The sequence below is a fragment of the Rhinopithecus bieti genome, unplaced genomic scaffold (genome assembly GCF_001698545.2).
Source record: "Rhinopithecus bieti isolate Rb0 unplaced genomic scaffold, ASM169854v2 scaffold_18153, whole genome shotgun sequence".
NCBI classification, from domain to species: Eukaryota; Metazoa; Chordata; class Mammalia; order Primates; family Cercopithecidae; genus Rhinopithecus; species Rhinopithecus bieti.
The window spans coordinates 2,425,841-2,452,765 of record NW_016809139.1 but is presented as its reverse complement, the minus strand read 5'-3'; the positions used below and the strand labels follow the sequence as shown (position 1 = coordinate 2,452,765).

The window sequence follows — 26,925 nt, the reverse complement described above, 5'->3', positions numbered from 1 at the left end:
CCAGTGTGCTTAGGAGAGAGCTGCGCGGCAGCCTCCATCATGTCGTGTTCCTCCCTCTAGACTCAATAGACACAAAGAGCTCAGTAGACAACAGATAGGGTAAATTGCTAGTAAACTAGGAAGTAGTGAGGCTAGAATATTTATTAAGTTTGCTTTTTTTTTTTTTTTTTTTGAGACGGACTCTCGCTCTGTCGCCCAGGCTGGAGTGCAGTGGCCGGATCTCAGCTCACTGCAAGCTCCGCCTCCCGGGTTTACGCCATTCTCCTGCCTCAGCCTCCCGAGTAGCTGGGACTACAGGCGCCCGCCACCTCGCCCGGCTAGTTTTTTTTATTTTTTTAGTAGAGACGGGGTTTCACTGTGTTAGCCAGAATGGTCTCGATCTCCTGACCTCGTGATCCGCCCGTCTCGGCCTCCCAAAGTGCTGGGATTACAGGCTTGAGCCACCGCGCCTGGCCTAAGTTTGCTTTTAATATAATTTATGTAGTCTGGGTGCAGTGGCTGGTACCTGTAGTCCCAGCATTTTGGGAGGCCAAGGGAGGATAATTAATTGAGCTTAGGAGTTCAGGACCAGCCTGGGCAACATAGTGAGACTCTGTCTCAACAAAAAAATATAAAAATGAGCCGGGTGTGGCAGCATGCACCTGTAGTCCTAGCTACTCAGGAGGCTGAAGAGGGTGGATCCCTTGATCCCAGGAATTCAAGGCTGTAGTGAGCTATGATTGCGCCACTGCACTCCAGCCTGGGTGACAGAGCAAGACCCTGTCTCAAAAAATAATAATAATATAATTTACATAATTGTAAGTTTTATGACTCAATTTTTTTTTTTAATAGAGATGGAATCATGCCATGTTGCTCAGGTTATGGTCTTGAACTCCTGGCCTTAAGTGATCAATCCTCTAGCCTCAGCCTCTCAAAGTGCTGCAATCACAGGTGTGAGCCACTGTGCCTGGCCACATGACTGTTTTTAATAATGACTATATGTAAAGCTGACCTACACTAGTGCATCTGGCAATCACGTGACCCAATCCGTCTTCAAAGTCGTTGAGTCCTTCTTTAACTTCCAATCTCTAATCTTTCCTTCTGCCCATCAGCCTGAGAAAACTCTGCTTTTTAAGGGCTCATGTCATTCACTTAGACTCTCCTGGATAAGAAGATCCTCATGGAAGAGAGATCTCATTACACTGACAGGTTTCACCCACACTCGGGGGTTGCCTGAGGGTGAGCGGGATCCCTGAAGGTCATTCTTAGAATTCTGCCACCGAAGAGCCCCATAGGCCATTGTAGGGACAGGGTTTACTGTAAAATAAGGTGACCACATACACAGACCAGCGATGCTGTCCCTAACGGGGATCCCAAGCTGGTCCCATCAGTCAGCAGGGCTGCTCACAGGGCACCGGCCTGTCCCTGTTGAAGGCGTTTCCTGTGATGTCTGTGGAGGAGACGGAACTGAGGCCCACGCCCCGGGCGCGAGGGGAGCGTTGTGGAGAGCCCAGCTGCCTGCTGTGCTGAACCTTGGGCCAAGAACCAGTCTGTCCTTGGCTCCCTGGGGAGTGGGGAAAGATGAGGTGTATCAGGCAGGGTCCAGTCCAGAAACAGAAACCAGAGCAACAATTGTAGAGGCCGTTGTTCAGCCAGGTATTGAGAAAACAGAGAAGGCAAAAAGGGAACACAGGTGTTGTGGAGGAGACCCTGCCAGCATCGGCTCCACGCAGCTGACCCTGGGATAAGAGAGAATTGCTGGGCTCTTTAGAACTTGGAGCTGGGAAGGCGGGTATCTGCCAGCTGGCGGGTGCTGGCGGTCTGTGGGGGCATGTGATGAGGAATTCTGCCGGTGGTGGGAAAGCCCCAAAGCGGATTCTGCTGCTGCTATGGGAAGGGACGGTCACTACCACTGCCCCTGCGGGGAGAAGAGCCCCTGGGGAAGAAGAGTGCCGCTGGCAGAAGCCCATTCTCTTCGCAGGCTTCAGTTTCACACTCTTGGTACCTCCTGGCGGTGCCTGGGAGGGAGCCACTGCTGTACAGAGATGCCAATTCCAGAGGCACGGTCCAGCACAGAAGGATGGGTTCCAGCTGAAGGACGAGTGTAACAGCGGGAGACCCCTTTCTCTGGGGTCCCAGGCTCCTGTCCTGGACCTCGGCACCCCCCAGCCCCCCATGCATTGTCGCCTTCTGAGTCTGGCTTTGTCTTGCACGTGAAGTTGGATGGGTAGACTCTGGAAGCATCCAGACCCGCTTGCAATGCTGATGAATAGGCTGATTTTGATGGGGTGTGTGAAATGGAGATGCCAGCCCAGAGGCTCAGCTCGCTCGTGCTCTCATTTAAAAGCAGAAAATAGCGACTTCGTTCTCGGATACGTTTGCCAGCCCCAAAGGATTAATTATCTATACACCCAGAAGCAGTGGAGCAGAATATTTTGGCAGGATTTTCAGGATTTGTGTCATCGTTGCTTAATATCTGTTTCTTCACAGTCGGTTAGAATTTTAAAGGACTGGAAATACTGCAAGCCATCTGTATATAGAGGCTGTGGATTCGGGCTAGTGCATTTGCAAAGTGCCAATTTTATTTTTTGTTTTTATTTTTATGTTTTTTGAGATAGGGTCTCACTCTGTTACCCAGGCTAGAGTGCAGTGGTGCCATCACGGCTCACTGCAGCCTCCATCTCCTGGGCTCAGTGATCCTCCCACCTCAGCCTCCCGAGTAGCTGGGACTACAGGTGTGTGCCACCACGCCCGGCTAATTTCTGTATTTTTTTTAGAGACAGGGTTTTTGCCATGTTGCCCAGGCTGGTCTTGAACTCCTGACCTCAAGCTGTACTCCTACCTCGGCCTCCTGAAGTGCTGGGATTACAGGCATGAGCCACTGCGCCTGGCTGCAAAGTGCTAATGTTAACTTTTTAGATTACTAAGACTGTTAATGTGTTTCCTTAGTTTAGTGATAATGCTGACTTCAGAGAAAGACCTTGGTGAATACAAATCCTAAGCAGATAGCTCAACTCATTATCACAACGCAAACCCCACCCAGTGAAGAAACAAATTTGAGAAGGCCCAGAAGCCCCTCCCCACCACCCCCCGACTCCCTCCCTGGAAACAGCCGCTCTCCTAGTGCTGACACCAGAGGTGGCACTGCCTGGCTTTGAACATGAAGGTGGAACTCAAGGGTGGTTGGCTGTCCAGATGCAGCAGGAAGAGAGGGTTTGGGGCGTTGCTGGTGCACGGGAGAGGGTGGGGATGGCCCCCCAAACTAGTGGAGGGCAGGCTTGGCCCCTGGAGATACGGGAAGGAAGCCACCGCTCCGTGGGTTCTGTCCTCCCTCTCCATCTGTCTGGAACCCTCACCCTTTCCCTCCCTCTCTGTCCTCATGCACCCACTCCCTGTGTCTCACTCAGGCTTTTCAGCCATGTGTGCTGCCCACGGGGCCCTTGGCCTGGCTTCCTCCAAGGGGTGAGGTAGATGCCCACATTTTCGCGGCAGAGACAGCCTCGCAGCCTCTGTTCAGTGTCTGGACAGACGGGTACTGTCTTCGTTTTATTGTTCAGTTTATTAGTCTTATTGAGTGCTTTTGTTGGGTGCGATTTCTGGAATGATTCATGAAGTGCTTCTCCATGGAGGTGCTGTGGGCCGGGCGATGCCCTCGCGGGCTGGCTGCTCCCCAGAGAGGGAAACCCAGCTCCAGACATGGGAGGCCCTGCACGTGCAAATGTCACGTGTGACTCGGGGAGAGCCGCCTGCTCTGACACGTCGGCCCTCCGGCCTGCACCTGGGGGTCCCATGCCGGCCGGGGCTCATTTACTCCCCTCTTCTAAGTCAGCGCCTGCTGGGGTTCAGACCTGGCTCTCTTATGCGTACCTATTCCTTCTCTGTCTTGCAGGTTTTGGGATTTGAGGTCGATGCGGTGAACTCTGTCCAGTTTTCAAACCACACAGGTAAGGTGTTGGCTCCAGCAGCCGGCACAGAGCAGAGCGTGGGAGTGAGGCACGGGGCGGAGCGTGGGAGTGAGGCACAGAGCAGAGCGTGGGAGTGAGGCACGGGGTGGAGCGTGGGTGTGAGGCACAGAGCGGAGCGTGGGTGTGAGGCACAGGGCGGAGCGTGGGAGTGAGGCACGGGGCGGAGCGTGGGAGTGAGGCACGGGGCTTTCATGTGGACAGGGACCTGGAGTCCTGGGGGTCTGCACAGCAGCCTGCACAGCACATCGGGGCGTAGGCCTGGGTGGCCTCACCTGTGAGTGGGGATGTGTTACTCAGCTTGGCTGCTTTGGGGCCGCGTGACCCAGTGCCGGTGGCAGAACCTTTCAGTCCTTCAGTTTCCTTCTCTGTAAAACAGGAGGGCAATCCTAACAGCCGCCGTGAGGTTGCCAGAGTTGATGAGGTAAATTGTGTAAAGTGCTTGGACCAAGGCCTGGCCCAGAGCACAGCCGTGTGACTCCTGCTGTCGGTCTGCCTGCGCGGTGCCTGTTCCTGCCTCCTGGAGCTGAGGAGGGTGCCCCATGGGGTGGTTGTGCTGGGGGACGTGTAGGTGGTTCTGGGTTTTCTCTGTTAACAGCAGTGCTGCGGGGCCTGTGTGTGCATCTGTCTCCACGCACTGGGACGCTGAGGAGTTTGCTGGCTCAGGGGACTGAGGGTGGCCGGCCTCAGAAGCCCCTCACAGGCCATGCTTTCCACGCCCCCAGCCCCATGGCCTGGAGGTGGAGGTGCATGGAGTCCTCCCTCCTCTCTGTGGTCTCTATACGGCTTTGTCGGCAGGAGAACAAAGCTGTTCTGTTCTTTGAAACCCCACCTCGCTTCCCCTGAAATTTCTCTGAACCCAGGCGGAACCTTGGGAGCACAGAACGTCCCAGAAACAGCCTGGCACAGCATCAATGGGATATGTGGGAGGGCCTGGCCCCTACCTTTGGGAGCAGGAAGAAGTGCTGTGGTTTCCCTTGAGGCGGGCATAACACATGCTAAGTGAGAGGAAAGGGTTGCTTGGCCAGTGCAGACGGACAGACTCCAGCTCTTGGCGGTGCAGACAGACAGACTCCAGCTCTCAGCGGTGCAGATGGACAGGCTCCAGCTCTTGCTGGAACCCTTTCCTGCCTTTGCTTGCTGGGCACACTGGGTGCTGTGAGATTTGGAGATGTCCCCAAAGACTCAGGCCCTCCAGGAGCCTCCCTGAACCCACTTGTTCCTCCTGGCTGCTCTCGCTGCCCTGTTTTAGGATTTTTCAGCGAGTGAGCTAACTGGCTTGGACTCTAAAGCAGGGTGCTGGGTGTGTTTCTGGGGACCATGCTGTGCTCCGCAAGTGCTGGTTCAACATCCTCATAGACCCGGCTGCCCTTGCGTGGATTCCAGGATGCGGGGAGCGCCCTGGGCTTTGGTGATGCCTTCCAGGCTTGGTGGAAGCTTCTCAGTGGGAGGTGGGCTGGCTGACCCGAGGTTCCCGAGACACACAAGGGGTCTCTGGCCTGCCCTCAGAGGGCTGGGATGAGGACAGGACCCCAGGCGCTTGGGAGCCTCCGCAGTTGCAGAACCAGATGAACGGCCTGGGGACGTCCCTTCCCACAGAGTCCGGCCTGTGGTTCCTGGGACCCCCCGCTCCAGCCTCCTCCAGATGCCATGGGAGTCCTGCTGGTTTAGGACCCCCTTAGCCAGCTCCATCTGTGGCTGTGGGCTGGCTCCCGGCACCCTGTACCCACACTCTCGGGGTCAGCTGTCTGTGCGGCCTGATCAGGAGGCCCCCGCGTAGCTTCCCTGACGCCATCTCTGTGGCTCAGGGGCAACTCCCTAGGGAGTGAGGGCAGGCGTCACTCCCCTGCACTGGGACCCTTCTGCCTGCTCCCCTTCCCTCGCCCCTGCCACACTGCGCTGCTGGGGAGTGAGGCAGGTGCGTCGTGCACCTGTCCTGGGTGCCACGGGAGCTAGTGGTCGGGACAGGGGTCTCGGCCTCCTCCACGCAGCCCCCCAGCCCCTTTGGGCTTCCGTGCCACCCACTGGAGTACAGTGCTCACGATGACATTGTCTGTTCCACAGACGTCGACGGAGTTGGAGGCGCTCTTTGGTTTTTGAATTTTTTTGTTGTTGTTTTTCCTTTTTGTTCCCCCCACCCTCTGTCTAATGGCTAGAGGTGCTTATGTTTCAGCAAACTCACCTCCGGGAAGCATTTTACTAGGCCTGATCATGCACAAAGAAAGACTTCTGCTCGCGCCACGGGCCTCACACATTGTAGGGACTGTTCTGCTCCGGCCACCCTGGCTCCAGGGCCGCGCTCCCCGGCCTGTCTGGGGAGCCACGTTGTCCTGTTCCTCCTGCCACATGGCCCATCGTGCGTGCCCAGGACGCAGCTCATGCCCTGTGTGACCGGCCACGTGAGCTCAGCCACAAGCAGCCCTGCGGACAATGGGGCTGTTTCCACTTTGTGGCTGTTGCACGTCTTGCTGCCGTGAACGTTTGTTTAGACATTTTGCGGGGGACGTGTTTTCAGGTCTCCAGTGCGCACCTAGGAGTTGGAGGTGGGGTCACACAGGCTGCACTTCATTTGGCAAGGAGCTGGGATGATGCTGCCACGGAGCTCATTCGCGACTCTGCCCAGGCTTTTCTTTTCCTTTTCTGGTTTTTTTTTTTTTTTTTTTTTTTGCTGTGTCGTCCAGGCTGGAGTGCAGTCGTGCGATCGTGGCTCACTGCAGCCTTGACTTCCTGAGCTCAAGAGATCCTCCCACCTCACCCTCTTAAGTGGCTGGGTCTACAGGTGTGCACCACCACACCCAGCTAATTTTCCTATTTGTCATAGAGACAGAGTCTCACTACGTTGCCCAGGATGGTCTTGCACTCCTTGGGCTCAAGCGATCCTGCCCCCTCAGCCTCCCAAAGTGCTGGGATTACAGGCGTGAGATTCCGCGTCCAGTCTTTTCTTTTTTCTTTTGTAGAGACAAGGTCTCTGTCATCCAGGCTGACGTGCAGTGGTGCAATCCGCTCACCACAGCCTTGACCTCCTGGGCTGAAGCCATCTGTTGCCTCCACCTCCTGAGTGGCTGAGACTACAGGTGTGCACCACCACGCCCACCTCCTACCCAGGGTTGTTACTGGGGTGGTCACGTGGGCAGCTTCTGCCTGGGATGGGCCACAAAGCCAGACTCCCAGCGGGGACACAAGTGTTCCACATAAGCTGCGTCGTTGGTTCCCTGACGCCCATCAGGCTGGGAAAGCCGAGCCCCCAAGTGCCTGCAGAGCCCACCTGGTGCAGGCCTCGCCGCCTTGAGGCTGCTGCTCGCACTTGTGCACCTTCCCCCGACTGGGCCCGTGTCCCTTGAGGCCACACCACACCCCCATTCATTTTTCCACACTCTGAGCTGTGCCTCCCAAGCCCAGGGCAGCCAGGCTTGGCAGAGCCTCTGCCTTGAGGCTAGCATGCCCAATGGCCCCTTTGAGAGGATTTCCTGGAGCTTCCTGTCTGAGCTTCCTGGCCTGAGGGCATTGGGAAGGAGCCTGCAGAGCTGGAGGTCAGCGGGTGGACGGGTCACGCTGTCCTGGCTTTTGGAGTGTGGAGCCGGAGCGGGTGGGACAGGTGACCTGCTGCTGGGGTTGGTGGTCCCTGCTGCAGGGAAGGGGCAGCTGGTGTGAACACAAGGAGCTGCAGGACTAGAGAAGGCCAGGGCCAGGAACCTGCCAATGGACACCAGCGAGGGGCCAGGCACGGCCCAGACTCCCTGGCCGGCTGGAGTCAGACAGGAGTGCCAGGTTCCTTGGGCTGCCCAAGTTGCTGCTTGTTTGGCCTCTGTTTTTTCATCTGTAAATGGAATGAGTTCTACACAAGATCCAAGTGCCCTCCCCTGTTTGAGAAGGTTCTTGTGGGCTCTGGGCTCATCCCACCTCCCGCAGTGGGCAGGAGGCCACCGAGAGGTGTAAGACCATGCCCCCTGTTTCGAGAGGAAGCTGGGCCTCAGAGGAGCCTGGGGCCTGTGTCTGAGACCCAGCCAAGTGCTGGATGTCTCCCCTTCCTCACGGCTGTTATGGCTGAATTACATCCCTGCAAATTCTCATGTTGCAGCCTTAACCCCAGCACCTCAGAGTGGGACTGGATTTGGAGATGGAGTCCTACAGAGGTCATCAGGTTAAAAGAGGCCATCAGGGCTCTGGGTGGGCCCTGATCCAAGCTGATTGGTGTCCTTGTAAGAAGACGAGATGAGGACAAAGACACACACAGAGGGACAGAGCCATGAGGACACAGGGAGTTGACGCTGTCTGCAAGCCCTGGGGAGAGGCCTCAGGAACCAGCCTTGGAGACGCCTTGACTTTGGACCCAGTGCCCAGGACAGTAGGAGAATTGCAGCCACCTGGTTGCAGTCCTTCCCGATGCCACCCTGTATTAGTCCATTCTCACACTGCTAATTGTTGGGAAAAGGGCCTGTAAGGTACCTGTATAAACTGGCCATAAAAAAATGGGACAATAAGTTGCGGAAAGCCACAAGAGGCCTGTGAGGAGGAAAGCCTCCTAGTTGCCATCATGTTCCCATGCTCAGAGCGAGACCCGCTCTCTTATCTGTAAACACGGTGTTCAAGGAGAAAGCGTTGGAATGTGGACAGACGTGCAGGCTCCTGGTTAAGCCGCTCCCACTAGCTGCTCTCTGATAAGTTAAAGATACGCTGTTTGAACACAAAGGAGATTCCTTTAAACCGCTATTGCTATAGATTACGCCTGTGACGTACTGCCTCCCTTTCACCGTTTCGCCCCAAACGTCTGCTTCTTAGATCTAAGTGATTGTACTCAATAAATAGTGTGGACACCAGAGCTCGGTGCCTTTCGCAGCCTCCATTTTGCAGCTGGCCCCCGGACTCCCACCTTTATGAACTCTTTCTTTTTTTTTTTTTTTTTTTTTGAGACAGAGTCTCCCTCTGTTTCCCAGGCTGGAGTGCAGTGGCATGATCTCAGCTCACTGCAAGCTCCACCCACCAGGTTCATGCCATTCTCCTGCCTCAGCCTCCCGAGTAGCTGGGTCTACAGGCGCCCACCACCACGCCTGGCTAATTTTTTGTATTTTTAGTAGAGACAGGGTTTCACCGTGTTAGCCAAGATGGTCTCAATCTCTTGACCTCATGATCCGCCCGCCTCGGCCTCCCAAAGTGCTGGGATTACAGGCATGAGCCACTGTGCCCAGCCCCACCTTTATGAACTCTTAACCTGTCTCTTATTCCTTTGTCACCACCGGACTTTGGGTACCCTATGGGTGGTGTTGAGGCTGGTCCCCAACACTAATAAAGGTGTATCTGCGACTGGATCATTTATAAAGGAAAAAGGTTTAATGGACTCACAGTTCAGCAGGGCTGGGGAGGCCTCAGGAAACTTAGAGTCATGGCAGAAGTGGAAGCAAACACGTCCTTCTTCACATGGCAGCAGAAAGGAGAAGTGCAGAGTGAGGGGCCCAGGGTTTTAAAAGTCCCTTAAAACCTCAGCTTTTGTGAGAATTCAGTCCCTATCAGGAGAAAGGGATGGGGGAACCGCCCCCATGATTGAATGACCTCCTGCCAGGTCCCTCCCACAACATATGGGGATTATGGGAACTACAATTCAAGATGAGATTTGGGTGGGGACACAGCCAGGCCATGTCACCTCCCCAGCAGTGGTGAGTCCCATCCTGCTTGGAAAGATATTCAGAATCCGAGGGCAGAAAGGACCAGGAGAGACCATTGCTTGCCTCCCTCTTCCTACCCCTCATCCCAAACCTCGTCCCGGCCTGGCAGAAACCTCGCCAGGACACACCCTGTACCGGAGGGGCAGGCTGCGGTGTGAGGCACTGACCTTGCCCACGGTGGATACCCCCTGCCCCTCCTAACCCACAGTGACTATTAACCCACAGTCCATCAGGGGCTTGGTCTCTGGCAGACCCACCCCTCAGTGCGTCTACTCTGGTGTCCTGGGCAGAGCACAGGGCAGGCGCCCCCAGATGCACACCCCAGATGCGGCACCGTGCCTGGAGCATTGCTTCTGATGGCAGTCTCAGTACTTTTGCGCCACATGTGCTCCCGTACGACGGCTCCTGGGGAAACCCAAAGGCATCCCTGCCAGTGGGAGCCAGTGACTGGTACGCAGGAGGGCCCTGAGGGGCAGGAGCCATGGAGCCGTCCTCTGGTGTGGGAATTCAGGGGGTCTTAGCCACAGGGCATGGCGTGTGGGCTCAGAGCTGGCCGTGACCTACCAGTGCGTGATACTTGGACTTTGCTGTTGTAGGAATCCATACGTCAGAGTTTTCCTTATTTGCTGAAAAAGGCATGCGTTAGAGGATGATGCACGTGGGAGGAGACCAGGAGCCCCTCGATGTGAGGCATGGCGAATGTGGGGTCTCCATGGTGGACCCCACCCTGTGTGGATGGCTGCCCCCTGGGCGTGCCTTGAGCTGGAGCTGTGGTTGGGTCCCACAGTGCAGGAAGGGCTCCCAGGGGGCTGGTGGTCCCACCTGCAGGAAGCCGATGCGTCTGTCCTCACACCTTGATATGCCTGTCTGCCTGGGGTGGACACTTCACCCTGGCAACCCAGCGGGCCAAGGGCAGGTTGTATACACCTGGGCTGAGGCCTCATTCTCATTTACATTTGTCTTTTGCTCAGGAGTTGATCTAAGACCGGCTCTAATTGCACCTTAATAAGCTTGTTGGGGTGGGGATGTAACAAGCCTTACCTGCCAGGGTGTCCGGGTGACAGTGGCCAGTGGCCGAGCACCCCGGCCTGAATAGCTGGGAGCTCATGCAGGAGGCTCTGGGAAACAAGAGGCTGTGGTGTTGTGGGGAGAGAGTAGCCGGGGCATTCCGGACAGCAATGGGGGAGCAACACAGCTGTGAGCTGGTGTGTCTCTCCGCACGCCCCGCCTGTACCTGGGACGCAGCTCCCACAGGAACTGGCAGTGGGAGGGTGGGGGCCACTGAGGCTGTAGTAACAATCCCTGACAGTGTAGGGTCGGGGGCTCACAGGGACTTGAGGCGTCCGGTCTGGACAGCTGTCAGGACCTGCCAAGCACTGTGCCTGGTGATCTCCTGCGGGCCTTGTGCCAGTCCATGGGGAGGAGCTGTCCACCAGGCAGCGTCAGGGAGAGTGGGCGGGTATTGAGGGAGGCCCGCGACCCCACGGCTGGCCCCCTTGTGTCTGAGCCCCCCATGGTTTCCTCTGCCTCTAGGCTATGCCCACTGGAAGGGCCAAGTGCTGAATTCAGATGAGCTGCAGGAGTTGTACGAAGGCCTGAAGCTGAACAACGTGAATAAATATGACTACGTGCTCACAGGTGGGTGCCACGGCGAGCCCCTGCAGGGGACTACAGACCCCACTCCAGCCAGGGTGGGCTCAGGGAGGTCCAGAGCACCCCCACCCTGGGCCCATCTCGGGTCCCTGCTCCTTCAAGGAGGGCCTTGGCGTGCCCAAGCCACCGTCACACCCCCGATAGCCTGGGGGGTCCTGGCCACGCCGTGCCTGCCTGGACAATGACTGTCCTGGCTGTGCCAAGTCACCCCCACTCCTGTGGCCACACTGGGGTTCTGGTGCCCAGGGGAGGGTGCAGGCAGAGTGTTGGGAACGCTGACCGGGGCAGGACAGGTGGGTGGGACACTCAGTTAGGTGACAGGCTGCTACCTGGTACACTGGCATCCTTTGTCAACTCTCTGATGAAACAAAAAATTGTATTTCTATACGTGTTTATTATTGTAATAATTATTATTATTACTATTTTTGAGACAGGGTCTCACTCTGTGGCCCAGGTTGGAGTACACTGGCGCAGTCATAGCTCACTGCAGCCTCAACCTCCTGGGCTCAGGTGATCCTCCTGCTGCAGCCTCCCAGGTAGCTGGGAGTAAAGGCATGCACCACCACGCCCAGCTTTTTTTTTTTTTTTTTTGTAGAGACGGTTTTGCCATGTTGCCCAGGCTGGTCTTGAACTCCTGGGCTCAAGCCACCCACCCACCCTGGCCTCCCAAAGTGTTGGGATTACAGGCGTGAGTCACTGCACCCAGCCTGGTTTCTACATTTGTAAACGGTTAGAGGAAACACTTAACCTCCCAAAGTGTTAGAATTACAGGTGTGAGCCACGGTGCCCGGCCTCTCTACATGTCTAAAGGTCATATATAAGGCCAGGCACAGGGGCTCAAACCTGTAATTCCAGCACTTCAGGAAGACTAGGAGGGAAGCTCACTTGAGGCCAGGAGTTCAAAACCAGCCTAAGCAACATAATGAGACCCTGTCTTTACCAAAAATTTTTAAAAAATTAATTAGCTGGGCATAGTCCCAGCTACTCGGGAAGCTGAGGTGGGAGCTTGAGCCTGGGAGTTCAAGGCTGCGGTGAGCTGTGATTGAACCACTGCATTCTGGACTGGGGGACAGAATGAGACCCTGTCTCAAAATAAATAAGACTGAATTAAAGTGTCATATGCTTATTACTGAAAGTAGAAATATAAATAAAGGAAAGATTACTCCTTCGCCTCTCGCCCGTGGGTTCGTTCCCGTGAAGCACGGCATTTCTGCTGGGAAATGCTTCAGGGTCTGCCTTCAGTAGCTTTGGACTGTGGGGACACCTCGCCTGCACCCGCCTCCCTCCCCCCAGCCCCCGAGCCCTGTGGGGACACCTCGCCTGCACCCGCCTCCCTCCCCCCAGCCCCCGAGCCCTGTGGGGACACCTCGCCTGCACCCGCCTCCCTCCCCCGCCACCCCTGTGCAGGGTCTGCTGGTGCTTCTCTTTCTTTGTGCCACGGTTGATTGTGGTGAGTCTCCTGTTTTCTGAGGGTAACCTGGGTTCTCCCCCTCAAGGTTATACGAGGGACAAGTCGTTCCTGGCCATGGTGGTGGACATTGTGCGGGAGCTGAAACAGCAGAACCCCAGGCTGGTATACGGTAGGCAGGGGCCCACCCTCGGGTCTGGCTGTGTGGCCCCACACAGGGTAGGGCTGGCGTGGGAGCCCGGGAAGGAAGTCTTAGCCTCCTTCCTCCTCTGCACCCCTCTATGCCCTGCCTCTCCGGGACAGTGAGCTATGTCTGCCAGGCCTCTGAAGATGTGGGCCTGCTGAAGTCCACTGGGCTAGAAGCGTTTGCAGGTGACCTTGGTGTCTTGTGTGGCTGGTGTGAGACAGGAAGGGGTGTCAGTGTGCTCATATAGCAGGGCTGCTGTGTGAAGGCCTGGGGCCCAGGCAGCACTGTTGTGTGACTCCACTGACCCTAAAGGCGGAGGGGGCAAGGGGCCACACCTAGGCAGGGCCAGGCTAGGGAGTAGGGAGGGACAGAGTCACACCCAGGCATGGCCAGGCTAGGGAGTGGGGAGGGACAGGGTCACACCCAGGCAGGGCCAGGTTAAGGAGTTGGAGAAGGGAGGGACAGGGTCACACCCAGGCAGGGCCAGGCTAGGGAGTTGGAGAAAGGAGGGGCCATACCCAGGCAGGGCCAGGCTAGGGAGTGGGGGAGGGCAGGGTCACATGCCAGGCAGGGCCAGGCTAAGGAGTGGGGGAGGGCAGGGTCATTCATCAGGCAGGGCCAGGCTAAGGAGTTGGGGAGGGCAGGGTCATACCCAGGCTGGGCCAGGCTAGGGAGTGGGGGAGGACAGGGTCATACCCAGGCTGGGCCAGGCTAGGGAGTGGCCAAGTCTTTGGGGCATCTGCCTAGATCGATCTTTCCTTAGAGGCCAGGCAGTGCTGAGTCCATCTTGCCACCTGGAAGAAGGGGCAGTGTCACCCAACCTTGCAAACAGGCTCTCTCTGGGGCACAGGTCTCCTGGGTGGCCAGAGGGCAGGCCCGGCCCAGCACATGGTTTGCCACGCTGTGTACCGTTGCCCAAAGGGAAAGCGCTTGTCGGGACAGATGTACAAGGCCCGGATTGTGTGTGCTCGAGACCAGGAAGAGGAAGGGAGCCGCTGCACCTGCTTGGGTGACAAACAGTGATGAATGGCACCTCACAGCAATTAGGATGACTGTCATCAAACACATGGAAAATAGCAAGTGTGGGCGAGGATGCAGAAACCCTCATGCACAGCTGCTGGGAGTATCAAAGGGTGTGGCCACAGTGGAAAACACGTTGGCATTTCCCCAGCAAGCGGAACACGGACACCACATGACCAGCAATTCCGCCCTGTGCATAGATCCGAGATAGCCTCAGACGGATGTGCGTATTCCCAGTGACCAAAGTTGGATACAGGCTGTGTCCATTGATGGCTGACAAAGAAAATGTCCGTGCATCCAATGGAGTATTAGTCTGGAAAAGGAAGGAAATTCTGACACACTCTGCAGTGTGGATGACACTTGAGAACATGATGCTCAGTGAAAGTAGCCAGACACCCAAGGATAACTGTTACATGATTCTATTATCTGAAATATCCATGATAGGCCAATTCATCGAGGTAGAAAGCAGACTAAGGCCTGGCATGGTGACTCACGCCTGTAATCCCAGCACTTTGGGAGGCCGAGGCAGGTGGATCACCTGAGGTCAGGAGTTCAAGACCAGCCTGGCCAACATGGTAAAACCCCATCTTTACTAAAAATACAAAAATTAGCCAGGTCTGGTGGTGTGCACCTGTAATCTCAGCTACTTTGGAGGCTGAGGCAGGAGAATTGCTTGAACCCAGGAGGCAGAGGTTGCAGTGAGCCGAGATCACGCCACTGCACTCCAGTTTGGGTGACAGAACGAGACTCTGTCTCAAAAAAAAAAAGCAGACTAGACATTACCAGGGCCTAGGGCTGGGGGAATGGGGAGTGAGTGTTTAATAAGGACAGAGTTTCGGTTTGAGAAGGTGAAACGTTTTGGAGGTGGAGAGTGGTTGTAGTTATACAACAGCAGGAATGTGCTTAATGCCCTTGAATTGTACGCCTAAATATGCTTAAACTGGCAAAGATTATGGTATATATTTTTTACCACATTAAAAAGTTAAAAAAGAGAAGATATCTACTTCAACTTGGCAGCTTAAAAAAAAAAAGAAAGAAAAAAGCCAAATGTGGTTGCTTACGCCTGTGTTCCAAGCACTTTGGGAGGCCAAGGTGGGAGGATCGCTTAAGCCTAGGAATTCAAAACCAGCCTCGGCAACATGGTGAGAACCCATCTGTACACATCATTTAAAAGTTGGCTGGGTGTGCTGGTGCATGCCTGTGGTCTCAGCCACTTGGGAGGGTGAGGCAGGAGGATCACCTGAGCCTAGAAGATCGAGACTGCAGTGAGTCATGAGTGTACCACTGCACTCCAGCCTGGACAACAGAGCAAGACCCTGTCTAAAAAATAAAAGAAGAAAGGGCCGGGCGCGGTGGCTCAAGCCTGTAATCCCAGCACTTTGGGAGGCCAAGACAGGTGGATCACGAGGTCAGGAGATCGAGACCATCCTGGCTAACACGGTGAAACCCCGTCTCTACTAAAAAATACAAAAAACTAGCCGGGCGAGGTGGCGGGCGCCTGTAGTCCCACCTACTCGGGAGGCTGAGGCGGGAGAATGGCGTAAACCCGGGAGGCGGAGCTTGCAGTGAGCCGAGATCGCGCCACTGCACTCCAGCCTGGGCGACAGAGCCAGACTCCGTCTCAAAAAAATAAAATAAAATAAAATAAAATAAAATAAAATAAAATAAAATAAAATAAGAAAGAAATGTTGAGGGTTTCTTACTCATCAGCTGTAGCCTTTGCTGATAAGGTGTCCTTGTGTCTCTGCAGTGTGTGATCCAGTCTTGGGTGACAAGAGGGATGGCGAAGGCTCGATGGTGAGTAATCTCATGTGTGTGATTTAAAAGTGTGAGTGGAGCTATTCGTGTCCAGCCAGAAGACAGACCCACGTCTCTTAAGTGTCTAACTTGGTGGGACTTCTCTGTCCAGGGGTAAAAAGACAAACCTTGTTAGGAAGGAAAAAGGGGACCCACATATTTTCTATAAAGTGCCCGATAGTAGATAAATATTTACGCCTTTGCCAGCCACACAGCCCTGCCACAGCTGTTTGCATTAGAGCACAGAAGCAGCCACAGGTAAGAGGTGTACAAACAGGATGACCTCTTCTCCTCTCCTTTCCTCTCCTTTCTTTTCTTTTCTTTTCTTTTCTTCTCTTTCTTTTCTTACTGAGACGGAGTCTCACTCAGTCACCCAGGCTGGAGTGCAGTGCCACGATCTCAGCTCACTGCAACCTCTGCCTCCCGGGCTCAGGCAATTCTCATGCCTCAGTCTCCCAAGTAGCTGGAATTACAGGTGTGCACCACCACACCCAGTTAATTTGTGTATTTTTACTAGATACGATTTCACCATATTGTCCAGGCTGGTCTCGAACTCCTAGCCTCAAGTGATCCACCTGCCTTGGCCTCCCAAAGTGCTAGGATTACAGGCATGAGCCACCATGCCCAGCCATGTATGACTATTTTCTAATAAAATTTCATTTGTGGACACTGAAATTTGAATTTTCTATAATTTTCATGTGTCACAAAATGTCATTTTTTTTTTTGACTTTTCCCCTAACCATTTAAAAATGTAGAAACCAGGCTGGGTGCAGTGGCTCACGCCTGTAATCCCAGCACTTTGGGAGGCCAGGGTGGGTGGCTGACTTGAGCCCAGGAGTTCAAACCAGCCTGGGCAACATGGGGAAACCCCAGCATCTGTAATCAAAATACAAAACAATGAGCTGAGTGTGGGGATACCCACCTATAGTCCCAGCTACTTGGGAGGCTGAGGTGGGAGGATCACTCGAGTCCAGGAAGTGGAGGCTGCAGTGAGCCGAGATCGCACCACTACACTCACTCCACAGACCAAGACCCCATCTCAAAAAACAAAGGAAATGTAGAAACCACTGAGCCGGTGAGCTGTATAGTAACAGCAGCAGCTGCAGCCCACAGACCTGGACATCGGATCAAGTGGATGGAGAACAGATCCACTGTGACCAGTCCAGAAGCCTAGAATTTAGAGGCGGAAGGAACCCAAAGGTGATGCTGCCTGTGGGTTTTTAACTCAGCCGTTCAGCGCCCAGGCAGTTTCAGTATCCGCCTTCTTTGTCGTAGTGTCTAGTGCGTCTGTTTGCTTGCTATATCTTCACTGAGCACAGCGGGCTTCTTCACTGGCACAGGGCACGCCTGGGCCTGAGCCCTGCCTGCCCCGCTGCGTCAGTGATTGAAGTCAGGATATCTGTTGTTGGGCCTCTAACCGGGTGGGGCGGGCAGGTCTGCTCAGCGTCTGTCTGTCCACTTTCTCCCATGCTTGTTCTCTGGAAGGTTCCCTGCCCTGCACCTGTCCTGCAGGACCCCAGCTTGCAGCTCTCTGCCTTCCCTTCATGGTGCTCCCTGGCGTGGGCTCTGCCGACCCTCGGCAGATACTCGTGTTTGGATCACAAAGAGTTGTGGCCACTGTCCGGTTCAGTGCAGCGACGGAATCTGGCCCCTTGATTTTGATCACATTCGTTTTCCTGAACGAGAGTGGCCTGAACACGAGCTCCTATCTCAGATGGGCGGTCACCCCGTCTCTCCCGTTTCCGTGAGGTTAACGGGGTGTGCTTGGGCCTCCCTACCCAAAATGGGGCTCTAAAGAGCTTTCCTTCCATTTCCTGGCCCACAGATCTGGGACATCCAGGTGCCACCCACCCATCCTTAGTGCCTTCTAAGCCATGTCTGAAGCAGCGGCCGGTGCGTGACCACCTTGCGTGCTCTGAGCACCCGGTGCAGAGGTGCCTCCTGCGGGGCCTCTGATCTCCAAGGGCAATTTCCGGGAGCAAAGTGAAGTGAAGGGATTGGAAACTCAGGCCACTCAGACAGCAGGGACGGATGAAGTGTTCCATAAAGCCTGTAAAATTCTTCCAGAGCTTCGCACTGGCTCCAGCTTAAATTTGATCACTAAAGAAAACTCGTGTTGCCTGGCACAGTGGCTCAGGCCTGTAGTCCCAGCACTTTGGGAGGCTGAGGTGGGTGGATCACCTGAGGTCAGGAGTTCGAGACCAGCCTGGCCAACATGGTGAAACCTCATCTCTACTAAAAAAATACAAAAAAGTTAGCCAGGCGTGGTGGTGGGTGCCTATAATCTTAGCTACTCGGGAGGCTGAGGCAGGAGGATCACTTGAACCCAGGAGGTGGAGGTTGCCGTGAGCCAAGACCATGCCATTGCACTCCAGCCTGGGCAACAAGAGCGAAACTCTGTCTTAAAAAACAAAACAAAAAATCATGTGTTGAATTGTTTGTCAGACAACTTAGACAAAAACAAGTAGATGAAGGGTGCGTTGACTCAGCCAGGAAGAGCTGGCGGGTTGGGCTCCCAGTCGCAGATGGGCATGGCCAGCACCCCTCAGCCCTCCCCAGGTGACCGGGGCCGCTCCATCCACCCGTCAGGTTTCCCTTTTCTCATCTCCCTCCTCCCTCCTTCCCTCTCTCCTTTACCTCCTTCTCCTCCCAGACCCTCTGCGGGTACCCACTGTGCGGCCTGCGTCCTCCCTCGGCCCCTTGGAGCACTTAGGGTTCCCCGCACTAGTGTGCCTCAGCCACACGCTGCCCCTGTGGTGGGAACAGCTTGTCTCTACAATCGGGCGGCCTGGCCCCTGATCCTGGACTTCAGGGGGCTTTTTGGGGAGTACTCTGTGGTGGGCTTCCCTCCACGCCCCCTGGCATGCTTCCCTCCCAGTGACTCGGCCTCTCCTCCTGTCTCCTTTGTTCGCCAGTATGTCCCGGAGGACCTCCTTCCCGTCTACAAAGAAAAAGTGGTGCCGGTTGCAGACATTATCACGCCCAACGAGTTTGAGGCCGAGTAAGTCATTTTATTTTATTTTATTTTACTTTATTTATTTTTCAAGACGGATCTTGCTCTTGTTGCCCAGGCAGGAGTACAGTGGCACAATCTCAGCTCACTGCAACCTCTGTCTCCAGGGTTAAAGCGATTCTCCTGCCTCAGCCTCCCAAGTAGCTGGGTACAGGCGTGAGCCACCATGCCCGGCTAATTTTTGTATTTTTAGTAGAGATGGGGTTTCACCATGTTGGCCAGGCTGGTCTTGAACTCCTAACTTCAGGTGATCCACCCACCTCAGCCTTCCAAAGTGCTGAGACTGCAGGCATGAACCAGGGTGCCCAGCAGAGTAAGTCATTTTAAATGGCAAACGCTACCAGTCTTTCCCCAGGGAGAGCTGCAGAGAACGTGCCAGAAGGGTCTCCATTCTGCCCTCGGGCTGCCTGTTCCGCTTACGAAGGGGTCCTCAGGAAGGTCCTGCCGCGGGGCGAGTGCCCCTTGATACTAGAGCAGGATGTGGTGGGGGCGCCTGGGTTGGAGAAGTCCCTGCCCACCTGGGTCCCAGGCTTACGCCTTCCCTTTGGTGGCGGCAGCCATGGGCGATGGGGAAAGTTCTGTTGCCCCTGTGCCTTCCTGAGGAGCAGGGCCCCTGGGAAAGGAAGGGGAGGGGCGACTTGGGGAGCTGTGGGCTTGCCTGGGCCACCACAGCGGAGGGAGGGTGGGGGCAGCACAGGCGGCCAGGTCACCTGCTAGCCTGTGAGGGGAAGAGGAGTGTGTTGGGCCTGCCTGTCTGATACCGAGTTTGAAAAGGTCTTTCTCTGGGTGCATGGCCCCCCAGCTGAAGAATCAGACACCAAGGGGAAGCCGCCAGCGCCCCAGTGCCATTAAGAGTGAAGCTGCCTGTTGAGGAGGCTGGTGCCTGTCATAGCTTAGCTCTACCCGGCCCTGAGCCTGGTCCCGAGTCCTCCATTCACGCAGGGGTGGGGCGCGCCTGGACTCTTGGAGGCCTGGGATCCCTGACCTGGGCCTGTCCAAACTCGGCGGTGGCATCTCACTCGAGACCCCTGAGCCATGGGCAGCCCCTGCGTGCATTAATCGTTAGTGGCTCTTTGACTTTGTATGGACGTCAGTCACCCATGCTGAGACCCTGCGCTATGGCATGGCCTTAAGTGAGGGTCGTGGCTGCTGTCCATCACCTTGGTTACGTATAAACAGCAGCCATGATTGGGCCTTGCCTGACTCCTGTCATACAAGGGTCCCCTTTAGAAGCAAACCCCACATGTTGCAAAGGCCCCGGCCCGTGGTGGCCAGTGGACGAACAGTAGCTGCCTGTGGGGATGAGGCTTTCCAGAGCCGCTGTAGTTTGGGGAATGTCAGCACACAACCTGGAGAAGAGAGGCTCACCTGTCCCCGCCTGCCTGCCCCTGCCTGTCTTCCAGGTTACTGAGTGGCCGGAAGATCCACAGCCAGGAGGAAGCCTTGGCGGTAAGGAGGCCCTCTGGGGCCTGTGTGGGGCAGATGTGCCACTCACGGTGGGAACGGGAGACAGGCTGCCTGAGTGGCACCATTGCGTCATTTGTCCCCAGCAGTGACTGAACCGTCTGTACCAGTCAGGAGCCTCCAGAGACCAGCAGGATATGTGCGCGTGTGCGTGTGTGTGTGCATGTGTGTGCATGCATGTGTGTGTGTGCGCGTGTGTGCTTGCGTGCGTGCGTGTGCGCGTGTGTGTGTATCCGTGTCCGTGTGCGTGTGTGCATGTGTGTGTGTCGTATATGTACGCCTGTGTGTAAAGAGATACTGCAAGGCGGTGGCTTGAGCTGTTTAGGGGCTCCTGGGCATGTTTGGAATTTGCAGGGCAGGCTGTTGGGAAGGGCAGGCTGTTGGGAAAGGCAGGCTGGAGGCTCGACAGGAACAGATGCAGCCGCCCAAGGTGCAGTTTCTTCAAAGTCCTTTTTCTCTGGGACTTGGGGACCGTGGGTGTCACGCTAGCATTGAGCCTTGGTTGAGTCATCTTAGTCTGTTGGGGCTGCTGTGACAAAATGCCTGAGACTGGGTGATTTATGAAAAACGGAACATTAGGCCGGATGCAGTGGCTCAACACCTGTAATCCCAGCACTTTGGGAGACTGAGGCGGGCAAATCACCTGAGGTCAGGAGTTTGAGACCAGCCTGGCCAAAATGGTAAAACCCCACCTCTACTAAAAATACAAAAATTAGCCGGGCGTGGTGGTGCACGTCTATAATCCCGGCTACTGGGGAGGCTGAGGCAGGAGAATCGCTGGAAGCCAGGAGGCGGAGGTTGCAGTGAGTTGAGATTGGAGATTGCACCACCGCACTCCAGCCTGGGCGACAGAGTGAGTGAGACTCCTTCTCAAAAACAAACAAACAAACAAACAAACAAACAAAACCCAGAACTTTGTTCCCCACAGTTCTGGAGGCTGGGAAGTCTAAGACCAAGGCGCCGGCAGGCTCAGGGTCTGGCGGGAGCTGCTTTGCTGCCCAGACTGCACCTTGTTGCTGCATCCTCACCTGTGGACGGCGGGGGGCTTGAGGGGCCCATGCTGCTCCCCCCAGCCCTCTCATCAGGCACAGAGAAAGGGGAGCCCTCATGACTTAATCACGCCCCAGAGGACCCCCTCTGAATACTGCCACATGGGTGCGATGTTTCAACATGCATTTTAGTGCGGACACTGTCAGACTGCAGCAGGAGTCCACGTGCTTTGGGCTGTGTTCCCGAGCAGCCTGAGCCTACCCTGAGTTTTGTCTTCACAGCCCAGGAGCCTGGTCCTGGGAATGGGCCACTGCAGCCGCCACTCCTCCCACTCGGGGGCCTTTTGCTGACCTGGTACTGGGCCCTGGGGCTGCAGAGTCAGCTGGCCCTGGGGCAGGGTCCAGATTCTGCTATGGACATGTGCTGGGTGGCGATGCAGCACGTGTGTGTGTGTGTGTGTGCATGGACGTGTGTGTGTACAGCACGTGTGTGTGTGCATGCGCATGTGTATTTGAAGCACATGTGTGTGTGCACACGTGCTGCCTGCTCTGAGGCAGCCGTGCAGTGGAGACAGTTTCCACGAGAGTTACAGAAAAACCAAAGTACAGAAGGGCCAGCTCCTCCCCGCTGCAGGACAGGCGTGCGTCTGTCCACTTACCTGCCCAGCCCCCGATGGGGAGGACCTCACCAGTCACCTGTGTGGACCCACACAGTTTGGGCTGACAGTTTGGGGAGGATGGTGGCTGACCAGGTGGCTGTCTCCCCTCCGGGAGTGCCACCATTGAGAACGGGCTCTAGGGGAGTGGGGTGTGACGGGCCCTGGGGGAGTGGGGTGTGACGGGCCCCGGGAGAGTGGGGTGTGACGGGCCCCGGGGCAGTGGCATGTGACGGGCTCTGGGGGAGTGGGGTGTGACGGGCCCTGGGGGAGTGGGGTGTGACGGGCTCTGGGGGAGTGGGGTGTGACCTGCCGTGGCTGACGCTCCCCATGCCGCTGCCAGGTGATGGACATGCTGCACTCTATGGGCCCCGACACCGTGGTCATCACCAGCTCCAACCTGCCCTCCCCGCAGGGCAGCGACTACCTGATTGTCCTGGGGAGCCAGAGGAGGAGTAAGTGCCCCCTTCATGCACCGCGGCCTCCTCTGCTCTTCCCAGTGGAAGGCGTCCTTTGGGGCTGCAAGAATGTTTTGGGTTCAGTAGCATGAAAATTATGCCTTATCCAGCACTGGAATGACACCCCCATTTTACAGGCTCTTGGGGATCGGATGGGATTCCCAAGACCGCACAGGTCTTGATGAATGGCCTGGCTGCAACCCGCTTCCACGGACCCAGCGTCATAGGCCTCCCTCGGAGCCGGACTGGGTCCCTGAGTTCACTGGGAGGACCCGTCCACCTGGCTGTGCTGATTGTTTACACAGATACCACTGGGTTGATATTCTCTGAACAGTGTGAAAATGACACAGAAGGCTGGGGCCATGCCCTAAGCTAGTGGCCCCGAGTTCACACCCATGGCCCCGAGAGAACAGTTGTGGCCTCCTCGCCGCTCTCTCTCTGTTTGGACATGGGAGCCTTGTGGGCACACACATAGGCACAAATGCACATACACAGAGGCACACACGTGGACATGGATACACACATGTGGACACGGGCATATACAGGCATACATGCACACGAGCACACACGTGGGCACACACGCACATGGACACGCACACATATACACGGACACGTGCATACATGCGGGCACACACATGTACACGCAGGCACACACCCGCAGGCACACGCGCACACATGCACACACACATGTGGACACACACACACTTGGATGCGTGCAGACGTCTCCTAGTTCTTCACGCTGTTGTTACTCTCGGGAGTTGCACGGCGACCCCCGAGGCCGGCCTGGCTGTGGCTCTCTGAGGCTGCCGTCTTTCCCTTGCGGCGGTGGTGGGGCCCCCATGCAGGCCCAGAGCCCCTACAACCTGAGTGAGGCCACCCTGTGCTTTGCCCCGTGACCCTCCCTGCCACTGTGCCCAGGAGGACCAGGGACGGGGAGGCTGGCCCTGGCAGAGGAGCGGCAGATCTCAGTGACCTGGCCCATCTTCTCCCCCTAGGGAATCCCGCTGGCTCTGTGGTGATGGAACGCATCCGGATGGACATTCGCAAGGTGGACGCCGTCTTTGTGGGCACTGGGGACCTGTTTGCTGCCATGCTCCTGGCGTGGACACACAAGCACCCCAATAACCTCAAGGTCAGCCACACCACCGTTCCCCTCCTCGCCCACTCCCACGGCACCTCGTGGGGAGCAGAGTATGAGAGTCCTGCTAGGGGGGTCCCTGCTGAGCTGACAGGGCCTGGCCCTGAGTGCCGGCCCCAGTTGCGGGGCAGGGCAGTAGCTGGGCCGTGGGCTGTGGAGTTGCACCTGTCACCCTCAGATTGCCTCCCATCTCCCCTTATTTGGGACCTAGGGATGATCAGAGTCTGTGGGGGCTCAGGTGGGAGATGTGTCAGAACAGACCCACGGGGGTCCCACCCGAATTCAGAAGCCGTCCGTCTGGCGTTGACGCAGGGCTGTGGGGTGCATGGAGCTGTTGTGTCCTGGTGACCTGGGGGCTGCTGCGGAGGAGTGGCACCCACAGCGTTTCCCAGTGTGACCATGGCAGTGACCTGAGGGACTGAAAGGCCAGAGCCGCCCATCGGGGACAGTAGGCGGAACGCTGAGGACAGGGTCCAGGCAGGTGTGGAGAGCTCTTTCCCAGCATTGTCGGGGTGTCTGCCTGCTTTACAGGTTTGTAGAGATCGGGTGGCTTTGCTTAGACACTGGGCGGAGTGGGTCTGCTGGTCGACTGGCATGGCAGGTTGGGATGTGAGGTCTTGTGAGCCTTTCTTGTGTGTCCCGTGGTTAAGCACACAGCTCAGTGGGGACAGAGGAGTTTCGCTGCAACTGTGGCGCTCAGATTCGTGACCTCCTGTGCTGCGTGCAGCACAGTTGCATTGTGGCCCTGGCAGGTGGTTTTGTCAGCCGAGTCCTCATACCCTTGGAGTGTGTCTTCCTACAACACTGTCCAGACCCCTGCTGTGCTCTGAGGTGGTCCCCAGCCCCTGGGCTCAGCCCCCTAAACTCCCCTGNGGAGGGACTGAAAGGCCAGAGCGCCCATCGGGGACAGTAGGCGGAACGCTGAGGACAGGGTCCAGGCAGGTGTGGAGAGCTCTTTCCCAGCATTGTCGGGGTGTCTGCCTGCTTTACAGGTTTGTAGAGATCGGGTGGCTTTGCTTAGACACTGGGCGGAGTGGGTCTGCTGGTCGACTGGCATGGCAGGTTGGGATGTGAGGTCTTGTGAGCCTTTCTTGTGTGTCCCGTGGTTAAGCACACAGCTCAGTGGGGACAGAGGAGTTTCGCTGCAACTGTGGCGCTCAGATTCGTGACCTCCTGTGCTGCGTGCAGCACAGTTGCATTGTGGCCCTGGCAGGTGGTTTTGTCAGCCGAGTCCTCATACCCTTGGAGTGTGTCTTCCTACAACACTGTCCAGACCCCTGCTGTGCTCTGAGGTGGTCCCCAGCCCCTGGGCTCAGCCCCCTAAACTCCCCTGGGTGCTCCCTGCTGCGTCTGCAGTGGGTTTAGGTAGGAGGGAGGGGCCTGCCATCCCTTTGGAATGTGGGGCAGGGCGGGGATGCCATGGAAGTGGCAGGAGGAAGACAGGATGCCTCTGTCACCATTGGGTGCGCCGGGGAAGGAAGAGTTCAGAGGTCAGGACCTGCAGGTGGCTCTCCCTGTCCTGTCTTTGCCGGGCCCCTCAAGGGGCCATGTGTCCCCCAGGGTACACCTCCTCCCCAACAAGTCAGTTTCAGCTGAGTGTCCTGGTGTGTAAAATGGAAGAGGTGGACTGAGGCCCTTCGCCTCCCATGGGACTAGCCCTCTGCACACCCCGAGCTGGAATGCACAGCCCCCTCATTCTGTCCCTTCTGGCCCCTCAAGGGCAATTAAACAGGGCCATTAAGTAGGCCTGCCGTGTTTAATTGGTGGTGCAGAGCAGCAGAAACGTGCCAGCTGGTGCCCCGAGGAGGCCTCGCTGCCGGGCCACCCAAGGTCACATTCTGGGTTCGGCCAGCCCAGGCTTGTGGAGTCAGGGAGCGAGTTCGCCGTGCTTCCCCAGCACCTTTGACTCTGAGGCATCACCGAGTGATGATCGGCTGGGCTTTCAGCAGGAGCGCTTCCCCCTGTAGACTCGTTATAAGGAGTTAATTCTGGGCACTCTTACCAAGCTCCTGCTGCCTGCCAGGTTCTATGCAGGTCATGAGGCTGTCCCTTCTGTGAGCCATCTCTTGTCCAGAGCTGGTGGCTGGGACCAGGCATCCGCTCAGCCCTCCAGGCTCTCCATGGTGGACAGTCCGTGGCCTGTCCTCCAGGGCTCAGCACGTGTGCTGGCAGAGCTGGCTCCCCGGTGGCTCGGAGAGCAGGACGGCCTTTGTGTTCACTGGAAATCCCCTCCTAGCAGCAATGGGCACGTCGGGTGTCGTGAGTGGGCCAGGGGCACAGCAAGTCTCTCCTCCCTGCAGGTGGCCTGTGAGAAGACCGTGTCTGCCTTGCACCACGTTCTGCAGAGGACCATCCAGTGTGCAAAAGGTATGGCAGCCGGGCTGCGTGGGCTCCTGGGTCCTGAAGTGGGTGGGAGAGAAGAGCCGGCATGTGCTGGTTTCGAAGGTGTGACCAGTGTCTCCTGCTGGTGTCGCCTTTGAGAGTGGGGGCAGCAGGCAGCAGTGGGAGCCCCTCTGAGATGGGAACTCTGTCTGCCCCGCAGCCCAGGCCGGGGAAGGAGTGAAGCCCAGCCCCATGCAGCTGGAGCTGCGGATGGTGCAGAGCAAAAGTGAAATCGAGGACCCGGAGATCGTCGTCCAGGCCACGGTGCTGTGAGGGCCGCGCCGCTCACCCGTGATGCGCAGCGCGTTGGTGTCTCCATGTTTGTCCCTGTGAAAACATGTAACGGCTGCCTTAGAGCCATGACCGAAACTTGATATTTTTTTCTTTCATGAGTGTCTGGCATCTGCTGGTCTTCATTGTGAAATGTGCCAGTCGTGCTTTGTGAAAATAACAAAGCGGTCACAGAAGTTTGTGATCTGAAAACCCAGCTCTCTTCCTCACAAGGCTCCTGGGCCTCTGGGAAGACAGGCCCCTGTTTGCCAACTCAGAGGCATTCCATGTGGGAGGGTGAGTGGGTGAGGCCGAGCCTGCTGCGCCTGGAGCCTCGAGTGGGCCCTGGCTGCCGCTACCACACGGGCCATGTTGCGCGTGGACTGGGCCTGGATGGCCTCTGTCTTTGCATCTCTGAGAAGGAGTTGGGTGGTAACGGTTGGGGTCAGAAAGAATTCTGCCAGATATCTTGACTGTCATTCTGATCATAGCCTCTTTGTTCCTGCACTTGAACTTTTGTTTCTTACTTTGCTGCTCGTGTAGTCCCTGAGGATTTCTGATCTTAGGCTGTTGTTTCACCGTGTGGAAGGGTTGATGTGAGCGTGCTCGAACGCACACAGGTGCAGCGACGGGGACTTTCCCAGGCCCCAGCAAATTCAAGTCGGTCCGCAGATCTCTCAGGTATCCGCAGGGCCTCCTGTAACCCATGGCCGTCTTCCAGGAATCTGCTGCACGACATGAGGAAGCTGCTAATGCAGTAAGGTCCGTGCTGGGCCAAGAGCAGCTTTGAAACTCCAGAGAGCCACCCCATCAGGTTCCCTGTGGAAGCCCCCCGCATCCGCGCTGCAGCAGGCTGAGCACTGCACGTTTGTCACGTGCTGCCCGTGAC

The 26,925-nt window shown here is 56.5% G+C and overlaps 1 protein-coding gene and 1 long non-coding RNA gene across 2 annotated transcripts in view; both read left to right on the top strand.

The window, feature by feature from the left end:
- The window catches only part of PDXK (pyridoxal kinase), a 39,460-nt gene extending 13,227 nt beyond the window's left edge, over positions 1-26,233 (top strand). The window contains exons 2-11 of the mRNA XM_017888742.1: positions 3,869-3,923; positions 11,135-11,239; positions 12,751-12,834; positions 15,620-15,666; positions 18,582-18,667; positions 20,083-20,128; positions 22,132-22,243; positions 23,242-23,378; positions 25,685-25,751; positions 25,927-26,233. Of these exons, the coding sequence (XP_017744231.1) occupies positions 3,869-3,923; positions 11,135-11,239; positions 12,751-12,834; positions 15,620-15,666; positions 18,582-18,667; positions 20,083-20,128; positions 22,132-22,243; positions 23,242-23,378; positions 25,685-25,751; positions 25,927-26,039 (852 nt within the window). The 3' untranslated portion in view covers positions 26,040-26,233. The remainder of the gene's footprint in view (positions 1-3,868; positions 3,924-11,134; positions 11,240-12,750; positions 12,835-15,619; positions 15,667-18,581; positions 18,668-20,082; positions 20,129-22,131; positions 22,244-23,241; positions 23,379-25,684; positions 25,752-25,926) is intronic.
- Positions 7,012-8,791, top strand: LOC108539822 (uncharacterized). Its single transcript, XR_014485115.1, has one exon. It is a non-coding gene; the product is annotated as an uncharacterized LOC108539822 (long non-coding RNA).
- Positions 26,234-26,925: the final 692 nt, after the last annotated feature.